The sequence below is a fragment of the Ciconia boyciana genome, chromosome 2 (genome assembly GCF_034638445.1).
Source record: "Ciconia boyciana chromosome 2, ASM3463844v1, whole genome shotgun sequence".
Classification (NCBI taxonomy): Eukaryota; Metazoa; Chordata; class Aves; order Ciconiiformes; family Ciconiidae; genus Ciconia; species Ciconia boyciana.
The window spans coordinates 129379567-129394368 of NC_132935.1; the positions used below are offsets into that span (position 1 = coordinate 129379567).

The 14802-nt window shown below is 36.9% G+C and overlaps 1 protein-coding gene across 2 annotated transcripts in view; it reads left to right on the top strand.

Moving 5' to 3' along the window:
* Nucleotides 1-14802, top strand: part of RFTN1 (raftlin, lipid raft linker 1) — a 102166-nt gene that overhangs the window by 62010 nt on the left and 25354 nt on the right. For both annotated transcript variants that reach the window (XM_072854026.1, XM_072854025.1), the window contains exons 5-6: nt 7508-7931; nt 12004-12207. In XM_072854026.1, coding sequence (XP_072710127.1) covers nt 7508-7931; nt 12004-12207 — 628 coding nt within the window. The remainder of the gene's footprint in view (nt 1-7507; nt 7932-12003; nt 12208-14802) is intronic.

The following is a 14802-nucleotide window of genomic DNA, read 5'->3' on the forward strand; positions in this document are numbered from 1 at the left end:
TGGGAAAAATAACTTTTTTTAAAATAACAATAAATATGATAATATTTTATACTGTGCTAAAATAAAATATGGGCAAATTGTTCAAATTGTAATTTTGGCTACAAGTAACAGATGGCTAGATGAAACAATGTGATTTTAAAGAAACATTCTTTGGTTTATATAAAGATAAAGTGTTCCCTGCAAATTAAATGTAAAGTCTGTAAGTTTGAGTCTGAATTCTTAATATTTAAAATATTCCTGTTGCCCTGAACCTTTTGGTTTTTTGTTTTCATTGCTTAGGACAGAGACAGACTAAACCAGTGTCCCAGTTTTGAATCACGTTAGTACTAGTTGATCACAAATAAGTGACTGTTTTCTCATGTTCTACAGAGAACACTGAATTGTGTTCATCCACCTAAAACGGTTGTTAGATGCAACACTCAACCATCCATCTCTAGAAATCTTTATTTTCCCCTTGCTTATGTTCACCCATTAGTATAGGAGTTTCTCTCAAAAGATTCATGCACAAGACATGATCTGCATTTTGAAAATGCCTGTTCTCTAGAGGAAGTGCTTGGGACAGAGTTTCTACAGACTTTTTTTTACAGTGTATATCAAGTATTTGGGTTGAGTGAGCATAGCTGGCTGCTCCGTAGCAGTTTATCGCAGGTCTAAACAATTTTTAGGGAATAAATCTTAAATGACGTAGATAAATTCAGGATTTCTTTTCAGAGTTTAGGGCAAGGTTGGGAGGACGCAGGTATGTTACATGGCTTTTGGGCAGGTATCGCAGTCACTGAACCTTTGTAGCCTATGTCCAACAATGTTTGCCCTTTGCCAGCTCTGTGAAGGAACGGGTGCTAAAATAGATAATAATTTGAGAAGAATCATCGCATCCAAGACCACAGAGGATGAGACAGTGTGGTTTCAAGAGCTGTCATCTAGTGCGATATGCTGAAAGGAACAAGTGTACTTGCACCACGCTACGCTACGTTTAGTATGGTTATATTGTTCTCAGGAATGAGTGTACAGCTAACGGAAGCTGAAGAGGAATTTCAAGTTGTTACTCTCATCCCTGCTTTGACTCCGGTAGCAGGAGACATATAGCTTGCTGTAACTTAATATCTCTTGGCCAGCACTGTCTTAAGAGCCTATCTTCTGTTTTATTCAGCATAGCAGTAAGTTGCAGTAGCTACTTGCTTCACTACATTTCTCCCTGTTGTTTGTAGCTTTCAGTTCCCTTTTGCAGAGGCTGCTACCAATGAGCATGTTGTAAAACTGCAAAGCTTGCTTTCTTTTCCCTGTTCAGTGCCTTGTTATGCTCTACCACAAATGCAACGAGAGCTTAAAGTGTCAAGTCAATGGTTCTGTTGTACTGTGTGGCTGTGTACTGCAAAGATGGGAAGGCAGCGTACATCTGTTTCTTCAAGAAACTGATTAGTTTTTAGCTTTTGGGTTTGTTTTTGGACTCTATTATCTTCTCTTGGATCTGTCAACTTCATTCTAATAGTCTTACTTGAAGTTCTCGAACGGTAAAATGCTGGTCGAGATTTTCCTTGGAAGTATCAATATAAACACTGTCAGCAACACTGCTTAAAGGACGACTCTGTGGTTTGGGATTATGGTAACATTTTTCAAGGCATCCCTCCAGTGTTCTATCCCTGATGGCCTATTTTGATGTAATTGACAGTGAAAATACTTGGTAATTTGAAAGCCTGAATGCAGACTGGAATTTGAGTTTTTAAAAGCTACCTTTATATTTACATATATGAACATGAACTATCTATCTCAGATTCAGAATTGGTGAGTGTAAACTGGAGAAGATTAAAAATGCATGGGAAGCACAGGCTTGAATGACAGAGCATCCTAGTCTGAAAGGTTGCATGGTTTGGCAATCTGCAAGTAGTGAAACAGAGTCTCAGAGTAACAGGACAGAGAAATGATTAGCAGTTGCTGCTTTGCTGTTTGATTAGTAGAACTATCTTTTTTTGTAATATAGTATTAGAGATGCAAAAATGCCAAAGTCAGAAAAGTTTTGACTCATTTAGAAAGAACTAAGCCCCTCCTCCAGAACATTAGCTAAGCTTAGTTGGTTTTAAAATAAGGAGTAAACTCTTGATGACTGTAGTGTCTTCTCAGGAAGGAGCATGTGAGACCTACAGAAAATATCAGAAGCAAACTAAAAGCCTGTCTTAATTTTAAACATCTGTTTTCAGAATTGAACAAACTAGCAGGGGGATGTGCAGTATTTGTGATGAAACATGTACTACTAAATATTAATGAAGGAGGACATAGTTGGAAGACTAATCTTGAACATCCTTTTCCAGTTCCAACTTCTGGCATGCAGTACATAGCGTTCTCCTCAAACCACAAGATCATGTTCTTTGCATGAAGATCCCTGGTGCTATGTCTGTTGTCAAAGGAGATTTACTTGAATCCTAAAAAGAAGGTAGAAGAATGCAGTGATCTTGTTTCTGGTGCACATTATGAGATCTAATGCCTCTAACATTGTTCTTTTAAAAACAACCACCAAATAGACAGACAGACAGACAAGCATTTCTTTTATTGGCTAAGACAGTTCATGCTTGGTTTAAATAGATAGCTCTGAGCAAAATTAATCAGCTATTGTTTCAAAGGCCGTATGTTTGGCCATCAGTAGGACTAAGTAGCAGTCTTTCACTTAGTTCACGGCAGAGCTAACTAAATGCATCTGACCATCAGAAAATCAGTTCATTTCTCCTAGGGAATGTTGTCCTTTCTCCAAGCACATTTTTGCTATGTGTGCTCTTTGTAAATTGTTTGTGTTGTTTTTATATTAGCAGCAGTCCCCTTTACTGGGTTGCTATGACATTCTTTCAGTACCTTGTTATATCATGAACCACATAGCAAACCTATTAATGAAATGTTCAGCCCTAATGTCTGGGTTTTGAAGGTGTTTTTTTCCAGATCATCAGGAAGTGTAAGCCTTGAGACCATTTGGGACTGCAATAAACTGGAGTGCCCTAATGACATTAGTAAAACTGCTTTTCCTCTGGATGCGTCCCAAAAATGTCCAGCTCCTGGCATACAAGAGTTAAGAGAAATTCCTAACGCTTGTCTTATTAAATCTTTTGTTTGAAAATCCTTATCTGAGAGAGATCCTCATTATTAAATTGCTGTGCATTATTTCCCATGTTTATTGATGTGGGTGGAATACTATCCTGAGCTTGTGGAAAGTGTTTGATTTGCTGTGTGCCACCCCATGGGAGAAATGCACAGAATCTCCCTGTAAGCAATTACCGAAGCTGACAAAAGTATATGATTCTGTTCAGCATGGAATCTATATCCTTGAGCTTCTGTATTTATAAGCAGTACCATCACGCTTGTTATGAATAGGAGATTATTACAGAGCTGATAATGCACCAAGAAATGCAGAATCACAAACAATATGTGGACTGTACAATGAACTTGCCAAGTGTCTTTATTCTAAACAGATTTGAAAAGAAAACCTGTATGTGGCTGTTCAAAATGAGCTTTCAACCTGGAATCTCTGCACTTCTTTCATGGCTGTGAGGCCTATAGTTCAAAACCAAGTAGTTTCCAGAAAAGAGGATTTCATCATTCAGCCATACTGTTGCCAGGTGTGGTTTTGCAGATCTTTAAAATAGACTGTCAGCCATTTTCTAATTAGTTAGGGAGCTTTCAAGAGAACTAGAAGTATTTAAAAAGATGAGACATAAATTTGCTACATCAACATGATGTTTAGTGGCACCGCTTTGTGCTGCTGATGGTTCCTTTTTTCCAAATGCAGTATAAAAATAGCGGTCAGTCAGTTCTAAATAAACAATAACACTTCACAAATGTTAAGAAATGTTAACACAAGTGCCCCAGCTAAAATTCAATTAAGGTAGTGACATCGGGTTGGACATGGTGCTTGTTCCTATTCCTGCTAGAGTTAGTGGGAGATTTGATATTTATTTCACAGATAGCAAAGGCTAAATCTGTCATTTTTTTCCCCTCAGGGAAAATGCCAGGTTTCTAATCAAGCAAATTATAGAGATGACATTAAATTTTTTAACTGCCTCGGCCCTCTGTACACATTAAATTTAATCCCTTCTTTAAGCAGGTTCTATTTTTAAACTGGCATAAATCCAATTTGTTGCAAGCCAGTTGTAAACGAATTTGGATGTACCCACTTGGGGGTTTATCCAGATTGAAATAAATGAGTTAAGTTCTGCTTCTGTTGTTGAACAATAACATCTTTTGTGTTGGAGACCTGGTCTTGTATTTGTGGTTAATATCATCAAAGCAACACTTTATGAGGCAATAAAAATGTTTCTGTTCCTGTCTGGGGAAAGAACCAAATAATTTTATTTTATTTTAAATTTCTTGGAATTTCCCTCTTAAAAATTTCCCAAGATGTAAAGAGCAAGTATGTAGCATATTTAAGATATAAAAATGGTCAGTAAAACAATTGAAATTACTATGGATCACCTAATGTAAGGCCACTTTTAATCTAGCTTTTTTCCTGATGTGGTAAGTGATGGAGATGCAGTTGTTCTGCTTTTTATGCTTTTTCTTCTCATTTAGTCGTACAATGTAGTATGACAAGGACCTTTGTTAGTACTCTCTGTTAGTACTGTAAACTGGCTCATGAAGACAAATAATTGTAGTATTTATCTGATCTGGAATATGTTCTGGGTGACCCTGTCAGAGTAGCATCATGTTCTTCCCATTCAGTTCAGCTTTACCCCTGCTTTCTCCCATGCGTTGCCCTCTTACTGATTCCGAACACCGCATCTGCTAAGACGTTTTCCCAAACGGCTGGAACAGACATACCTGTCTGTGTGTACCAGTGCAGGATGCCTCAAAGGGTCCAAAAACCGCAGGTGTCTGGTAGAAACAGCCCTTCTGCCCTGTGTAGCTCCTGGGCATGACCTGTCTGGGTACTGAGGTTTGGGCTTGTTTAAGTCTGAGTTTTTGTTTCTTATAATTCAAATATTCAATATTTCAAATACAGGAAAGAGGAAATGTGAATGTATACTGGATGGCATAATTCATTCTGGATGTGAAGGCAACTAAAATTTTGCATTATTTAAGCTCTCAACAGGGTGCTGAAAAAATCAAATTGTCTTTGTAGTTTGAAAAGTTTGAGCTTTATACTTAATTTGCGATGAGAGCTAGCCTCTTTGTGGTTTTGTGGAAAGATGGAAGGAAAGATTGTTTGCGTCTGCCGATACATCACTTTGCTGTTCTGCAGCTTACATTGCACTGTTGATGTAACATTTCCTGCTAAATTGGCTTTATTGAAAATAATGAGATGCTTGGTTCTCCCTTATGTAATTGGGAAAATTTGAAATATAGGTTTAAATAAGATTTTGTATTCTGTATACTACCGATTAACTTGTTGGGAAAGGGTCTTGAAGATACAGTCACTTTTTACAATCTTTCTGCTAAACTATGAGGCTAATACAGCTTAGACTATCATTTATTCCTTAGTTCCTCCTGTTTCCATTCCGAGAATAAGAGCCTCGGAAGAAAAACCTCAGCATCAGGTATTCCGTAAAACAAACACTTTTTTTTGAGTGAGCCAAGACTGTAAAACATTGCTACAATAGCTGTGAAAGCTGTTGTCATCCAAATCACAACATGGGAGAGTCTGGTATAGATGGACAAGCAGTCTTTATTGACCGTGACCAATAAAATTACTACATATGTACTATCCTCAAACTCTTAACAGTTGCATACTAGTTAAATTTCTATAATTAGCTGCCCTGCAACCTGCTGAACAAATGTAGTGGTGTGTCTGTAGGTTAGTGATAAGAGATGAACTGAATTTGTAACTCTATCATTGACTGTATGAAGAAGTATTTGTAAAGTTACAACAGGGAGTCAGCACCATTAAGCATATTATGAATGCATCTATCATTGACATTCACTTAAACCTTTCTGAGCAAACTAGTTACATGCTAACTTTCTTTGTAGAGAGATGTTCGTTTGATCAGAATACTGCTAGTAGTATTTTTATTTGGAGGTTACTGTCCTTTTTAGCAATGAGCTTTAGTTAAGTCAGCATCCCATGTTTGCCAGGCTAAACACCTGTGAAGACCGTTGCCTTGTTTCCTGGAGAGCTCTGTTAAAGTTCCTGTGAGCTCGAAATCAAGAGTTAATTTAAGATGGAAAATGTAATAGTGGTTTGAAAGAGGAAGTTCTTGTTGTTGATCAGGTATCATCTGTAGGTTTGTGTGTTCAGAACAGTAACACGTTACCAGGAAGCAGATGATTCATTTACAAAAAAAAATTCTGGGTAGGGAAGATACAGAAATGAGCTTCCTCTTAAATTAAAAAAAAAAAAAAAAAAAAAAAAGCTGTACAAAATTCTTCCTATTTACTTGCTATTGAAAAAAAAAGGCCTGAACTGTTTCACATAAGTTCCTACTAAATTGAGCCTCAGAGAATAATTAAGACACTTTAACTCCCTGGAATTACATGGTATGCAGAGAAAGTGAAATTATTTCTCCATTTTCAAGGCATTTCTTTTTGACACATATATACATGTTTAGACTTTATATTATATGAAGAGTATACATTACATGGAAACCTTTCCTTTTCAGTGGGTGATTTTGATAAATGAATTAGCAGACACTCATGTTTTCACAGAAGTCTGGCTCTCGCTGCAGCTTCTCCTAGGTTTGAGGAGTGTGAGGCTGGTGACTCGAATAGATGGTGCATCCATAGTGCTGAATCTGCCTAAAAGAGATTTCTCTTTCTGCTTCGTCTCAAACCTTCCTTAGTTAATTCTGCCTTTATCTAATTGTCATTACTACTAGCCCAATGCTTTTTTCTTAGAATCTTTTGTGATTTGATTAATTCATTTTCCTCCTTTACCTAAAGTGTACAGGATTAATAATAGCACCCCTTAGTTTCCATTTTTCTTTTTCTTCTTAGCTCATCTCATGCCTTTTTCTATTCCGAGTTCGGTATCTTCCCAAAGTGATGTATTAAAATAGTTTGCTTTTGTGTACTCATTATGTGGAAGTTTACCATTTATGTCTCAATCCAAAATAGGACAAACAACAACTGTTGTTATACAGGTGCATGTAACAGAAAGAATTAATAACCTTTTCCTTGCATAAATGTCATAATCACACACCTAATACAGAAGATGTAGTATTAAGTCCCTGACTTCATAAGGTTGACTCTAAAACTTTGCGTGAGTAATACCACTTCTAGTAATATAGCATAACTAAACTTTTCAAACAGATAGTTTATCCCTTGTGAAGAAATATGTAGGCATTTTCTCTCTCTCTCTTTTTTTCTTTTTTCTTTTTTTTCTCCATTTTCACATTATTTCAGATGGTTCAGGGAACTTTTCATCCTGCTTCTCTAGAATTAAACTTTTAATGTAAATGTAACATGACAATATCTTGTGATAGCGGACAAAACAAGCAAAATGACATGCTAGCTGCCTTGAAGGGTGTTATTTTCTGTATTTCTATTTAGCTAAGAAGGCTTGACAGTTAAAAATCTAATCTTCTTTGACTTGTAGATTCAAGATGCTGCAAGTCAAGGCTTGAAATTTGTTGGAATTTTACCTCAGTACCATTCCCAAAAGAACTGTCTTGTCAGCACCTCCCTGACACCCACCAGTAACAACTCTGTGCAATCAAGAGATAATAAAAATGTTTCAAATTACCCTGCGGATCATGCTTCACTGGATGGAGAGAAAATAGATGGCATTAATGGATGCAATACTCCAGCACCGACTGAAGAAAATGCTGACCAATGTGCCACATCCAGGGAGGGCTGGAGAGGTGAAGGACAGGCTACTGAAGAGCTGAATCTCAAGTCTGCAAAGGGAAATGACGAACAGTTTCAACATGCGAACCCAAGTGTAAGAGAAGCAGCAGACAAGCCGAATGGACTTGCGGAGGATGAAACACCAGCACAATGCTTAAAACCACTTACTGGCAGTAAGTATTGTAGTGACCTCTCATACATAAAAGCCAAGTTAAAACTGCCTCAATTATGTTCCCAGCTCCTTTGGGGGGTGGGGATGCAGGGAGGATCTTATCACTGTAACAGCGAAGAAAAGATGCACCAAATGAGCCACTTAGCCTGATTTCAACGTGGTTACACAGTTCACAATGACTGAGCTAAGTCAGATGGCAAATGAAGAGAGGATATAAGCAGGTGCAACTTTGTTATGGCCCGTTTGTATGCCTGAGTGTAAAGACTTATTTTTGTCTGCTGTTCAGCTGAATTGGTTCATTTCTATATTTGTTGCAGTACCCTGAGAGCTCTTGATCTTTGTATCCTTTTTGTCCATTTGAATGAAAAGCCCTGCTAATCTGCCTGACAAGGTTTTGTAGCAGTAGAAGGAATAAGTCACAAAGCCTTATCACAGTTAGCCCCTTTGTAGCAGGTGAACAGATAGCTGAAATTAAACCACATCAGGAACAGCAGGAATATATGTGATCTGGACTCTGAAGTCTCCTAGTATCCTACAGTCAGACTGGGGTCAGTGCTAGAGTCAGAATTGTAATTACTGGAAAGCAGCAGTTATTTTTGTTAATGGCTTATGTTTGCTAATTCATAATAAAGGTCCTCTTGGTAATGGTGCTCCTGATAATTTGCCTTCCAATTCTCATTTTTTTGGTAAGATTATTCTTCATATACCAGTTTTCTTTCTTTAATTTCTTTGATATATTTCTCCTCAGATGTGCTTTCCACTTTTAAATGCCATTTTATACCATCAAAAAACAAAAGTCTCAGCTGAGGTCTCAAAGTACCCTCCTGAAGGTGTTGCTCAGAGGTTGCTTCAGTAGCAGGAATTGTAGTTCAAAATGGGATGTAGACCAGAGTAATTTAGAAAATGAAAAGTCATCAGAAAAAAATATTCTTGCCCCATTTCCACTTTAAACCTCAAAATATTTTTCTTTCCTATATTTGCTTAAATCCTAGAAAACAGTGTGTACACTCATTTCTCTTACTGCTTTGCTTACTTTCCTTACAAGCTACAACTCTACATAAGGAAATTCCATCTACATTCCTTTCAGCTGGTACTGTCCTTGACTTTAATTTATCCCTATTCTTTATGTCTTACATAGATTCAGTCAAACAATCCTACCCCTCTGGGGATTTTGTATGTAGGACTGAGAATGACTTTGCATTGTACCTTCCTTGGACTATTGTCTTGGTTTCCGTTGCATTTTGGTGTAATTAGCTTTTTGCCATCAGATTTGGATCACCCTCTAGTAACCTTTCACCATACTTTCTTAAATTTTTGTTGAGCAAGGGGGCAGCCAGATTTGGTCAAAGTATAGCTATTATTTGAAAAATTTACATGGTTTACATTAGAATTTTACACATTATAAAACCTCTCTTAGCTTTATAGTTCTAAATTAGTTGTCTCCAAGTCTAATCAGATCAGTTCTTTCTCTTTTTATATGCACTATCTTTGAGAGAGTTAACCTAGCAAGTTTAATCATCCTTTTGATGCTGTTCTTCTCCATACTGAACAGTGGAAATCTTTTGCTACAAGTAAAAATGTTCTTAATATTTCTGCGTAATGTGAAGCTGATGACCTCCAATCTTCCCAACTTCTATCTGTCTGTAACACCCCAGGATTTTATTACAGATGCTGATTTGCCAGATAAGAGGTTTTATTTAAAAAATGCCTTTAGTTTCCTTATTTATCTTTCTTTGAGTGCTTTTTGGCTTTATTTATTTCTCATACAGTTTTTTTAACTGGTGAGTTATGCAAATACTTTCCAAGATTGAAGGTCTGAGAAGGCAGTTTTATGTGATAGTTCACCTCTAGTAGGATTTTCCCAAATCTATTGCCTGTACAACATTGCTGATTTCTTTATTCTCTGTATGAATTTTTGTTATTACAGCACTCCCTTTTCCTCCCATGGAAAATGTATTTCAGTCTTTGGCACCAGTTCTCCGTCCTTCCTTGGGAACATGAAGATAGAAAGCATCAGGTGTTTGGGGTTTTTTTCCAGTTAGCCTACTTATTCCATAGGAAGTTACCACTCTTGAACGCCTTCTTTCCTACATAAAACTTCAGAAGAAAATGTAATATTTTTTACTATTTGTGGAATCTGAATTTTGTTCTTTATTTTAGGTTTTATACTATTCAGGTGTTATTTTTATGCTTCTTCATTTTTTTTTCCTCAATATTTTGTAGCGCTCATTCACTTTCCCTTTTATTAAAGGGCTCTTCAAAGTAGTGTTGTAAATGATTTGCCTGTGAACAAGGCACAGATATTCCAATGGTATGCCCAAAAGTGCTGTGTTACCTAGAACCAAACTGAAGGTGTCTTTGTCCGTGCTTGAGCAGTCAGGCTCACTGATTAAAACTGTTGTCAATAGCGACTTAAACAGTGGTTAGGACTGGTGTACTATACACTTAGTAATGGTGACAAACCAAGTCAACCACTGAAAGACTGCCACACATTTTAAATGCGTGTTGTCAACAGCCCAGTGTCAAATCCAAATTATCATCTCCCTATAGTTTTCCAGTGCCATGATTTGCTATTGTTAATATAATGTCTTCATATACACCAAAAAGGTCTCCATTTCCAACATGAGGGTATTTTGGGGCTCAGAGTAAAAACAATCATAGAAGTTTTCTGTGTATGCTCTTCTCAGTTAGGATTATTATAATTTTGTTCTTTCTAAACAAGTGGTAAACAGCAAGAGGATTCATGTTAGCAATTTATTCCTTTCTACTCTATTTAAATCATGGTTCATGTCTGAGATCATTAGGTCTCTTTTTCATGTTTGGTTATATCGTGACCTTCCTGCTCTCTTCAAGTGCTGCCAGCCTGTCTCTGAGCTCCTCCCTTCTAATATCTTTTTCAATTTACGCACTACTTCTTGCTCAGTGACGTTTGTTAGAGAGCAATCTTAACATTTCTCTTCACATCTCTTTTTTTACTTTAATATTTGAGATTAGAATATAATAACTTGGAAACTAGAGGAGCTTATTGAATGAATGAATTTCATATAATGGCTTTACCTTTTATATTAATTTATTTTGGGAGAATTTTTGGCATTTGGAAGTCAATAGAAATTATACCATTGATTTTCATGTCCATTAATAAGTAAAATAATAATGACAAAAAATTTGTTATCGGTAATTTTATTGATGGTTGCACACTTCTGAGAATTTGGAAGGTGTCCCTGCACTTAAACTTGCTTCCAATTTTAGGGCTGTGAAAGCTCAGCTTTGCTGTCAACAATGACTTTTTTGTAATAGTAAGCCTATGTTAACTGCTCCTATGATATACTAGAGGATATATGGAGCAGAGTCTAGAAGATGTTCTCATTTGTAAGACCCTTCACGATTCCACTTTCAAAATTCATTTGCTGTTGTGTTAATGTCTCACCTTGGCTCAGACCCAGAGTAAATCAACAAACCAGCTAGCATAGTCTCTACATTAATGGTTCATTGCATTTTCCTTAGATGAGACTACTGCTTGCTGGTTCCATGCCATTGTATTATCAAAACCAAGTTATTTAATACTTTAGTTTAATGGCCATGATCTACAGAATGCAGTTCCTCCTAAATTTGTGGTAAGATTTCTTATGTGAACTGTCCTCAGTGTCACAGCTCTCTTCGTTCAGTAGAAAAATAAAGGTACTCTGTGCCTTAATGTTTAGTGATTTTGTGACTGCTACAGTAGTTAAAGTAGTTTGTGGAAAATGTTTTCCTATTTTGGTTTACACTGATAACTCCAGTAGGGGGGTTGTCCCTTTAGTACTCAGGTATTACTGTCTTTAAATGTTTTATTATCAATAGTGAATCCATTATTAGTAACAAATATTGTAACAGCAATCAAAATATCATATTGGGTTTTGGGACCCTACTGCGTTGGACACTGCAGAAATATATTAAGGAGATAACCACATCCCAAAGTATTTTTTGCAGCTGCACATTGTAATCAGGCAAGGGCAAACAGTTGGTTATACATTGTTTTATCTGAAATATTATGATACGGTTGTTGCATTACTCCATTTTTTACTCTTTGGTAGAAGCAGAGATCTTCGCTCTCTTCAACAAGCCAAAAACCCCACAAAGATGCAGCCAGTATTATACAGTGACTATCCCTATGAGGATCTCCAGGAATGGGCAGACTGTTAACAGCTTAGAAGCAAATTGGCTGGAGCACATGACAGATCACTTCAGGAAAGGAGGCTCATTGGTAAACGCCATCTTCAGCCTTGGAATGGTAAATGGTATGGAAATTACAGAAAGCATTATGCTGTGATTATTTTCCTTTCTCTTCTAATAGAGGTCATTATCTTTGAAGAGAAGACATTTGGGAGGTGCTTTAATATAGGCTTGGGGCAGATTTGTTTTAGATCAGCCTATTTCAGTGAAATGGAATGAAAGCACAGGAAATATTTTGGCATTTGAATAAGGAAAACAGATCATGAATTGTATTTTATAAACATACTAGAGATGATCCTGTAATTGCAGAAATACACCGAGTTAATAAACAGTACCAAGTAAAATGAATTAAACTAATAAGATTGTAAAGCCGATGACGTAAATGGAAGAGTGGCTTTCCTCACAGCTGTCTGGCCACACACTGCATCTGGGTCTGATTGCAGGTCAGTGTAAGGACCCTCCAGTTTCATCTGGCCAACATGTAGTCAGTTACTCCCAGTTCTTGCAGAGACCCTTTCCACCTTAGTGGCACAGTGTTTTACAAAATTGCCTTCTATGTTTGTTTCATCTTAGCTAGTGTGTTCATATGAGTGATGGATAAATGTTGGTCTTAATTTAAGAAGAGAAGATTAAAACCCAGATTTTCGCATGTTGTGAAAATGTGGCACTGAATCCAGCTTAATACTGTAGCCAGTCTGTACTACACTCATGGCCACCATAGTGTCTCTGAAGACAAGCCTGCTGTACAAAGACAGACTTTGGTGCATAGTAGGGATCTGAGAGACATAACCAAGGGACCATGAGAACAAACCAAAGGAAGTACTTGAACATAAAAATGTTTAAGTTCCAGCCAGATTAATTTTACTGGAAAATTATGTGACTAGTATACTTCATGGGTAAAGTGCTTATGGCTGAATCTTTTGCCTAATCTTGGTTTGTTTTGCATTCTTCAAAAGGCATGTGGTAACCCATAGATTGGGCACTGCTACTAAGATTAGTGGGTTTGTGCTGCAAAATTATAGGGGAGCTGCTTCCAGAGCATCTTCTTCCCATTTTGCTGCTGGTCAGAATTCCAGGACCCATGATAAAACACAGTAATATGAGTCAGTTCTGGTAAAAGTCAATCAATAAATTAACAAGCAATCCTAATTTTTCATTTTGCAAGGAAGTAGCAAAAAAGGAAGGTCTAAAGTTCAGCTGATGGAACGCTTTCACACAGCTTCCTGGAAAGCCTTGTAATTGCTAGTTAACTTGCTTAAAAACAAATGGTCATTTACTTTATGTGTATAAATTGCAACTCATAGAGGCAAATCTAATTTGCTCTATCAGGCTTAGTGTTTTCTTTAATAAAAACTGCTTATCAGTGCACTCTAAAATGCTTTAAACACAGCATTTTTCTGTTATTTAAACGTCTAAAGTTCATTTACATAACAGAGGCCTGGGGGGAGGTTCATGTACTTGGATATCAGAGTGAGGAGTGCTGGATAACTGCCTGTGGGCACAGATAAAGTAGACTTGAATGATGACAGTAAAGTTTCTATGCAAACAGGACAACAAATTGTATAAAAGTGGACAGATTCAAGATTAAGTTAGATTAGAGATTGAAGATGAACAATTAATGATCATTGTTATTAGCATTTTACAGTTACAGGAAGAACAGGTTTAGAAGTCAAAAAGCTCAGAGTTAAGCTTTCTAAAAGTGTATTAATTAGAACAGTTATGTTAAAATGCCGTGAACATGCCCATGCTATTAGAAGAATATTTGCTAAGAAATCTGTAAGTTGCTATCAGTTGCGGTTAAATGTTTATGGTCTAAATCCTATAATTTTCCTATGCTGCAGAGAAATGGAACAGCTTTTTCACTCATACGCCAACCAGTATGAAACAACCCAGGATAGGGAGGAGGGAAGAAAGAGGGGGCTGAGGGCTTCTCAGCTCCTTACTTTTTTCTAGTCTTTTATGGCAGCCTATCCAGCTCTTCATAGCTGGTCTCCTTCTTCACTGATTAATCCTCTTCCAAATTAAGGTAATATTAGCATACTTTCTTTAATTGGTTATATCCCATTTCTTTGTTCTAGGGGCTGGTTTTCTCTTTGGCTTGAAGTACAAATTCATTATTTTGCTTATTAGACTTAAAGGTTATTATCTTCTTCTTTTCCCCCTTGTCCTTGGAATGCCCAATGAAGTGAAGATTTCCAGATTGTCAGTAGTCATAAATCTGTTTCTTCCTTCTGCCAACAGTTTAATAATTAGTCTTTAAAAGAGCTTTAAAGTTCACTGATAACAATTGCTTCTTTTTGCTTATTGACCAGATAATTATAAACAGAAGTATAACACAGTTGCAAATTACAATATGTAAATCACGCAGAATTACACCATATATTAAATGTATTCAGATTTTGATAGTAAGTTAGAAACAGCAGCTTGCTCAGTCCTTGAATGTTCTTGTGTTGACAAATAACAGTTATTTAAATTTGGAGTTCAGTAACTTGCTGGTGTTTTTCATCCAACTCATGTCATTGCTAATTCTGCCTGTAGTCCTAGGTGTAAACTGATCCTGCCTAGTGAACTTAAGTGATTATAGGACTTCACCCTTGCCCTCTTCTAGTGAGAAGTGGAGACTGTAGCAGCGAGCTACAGATTAATACCACTGCAAATGG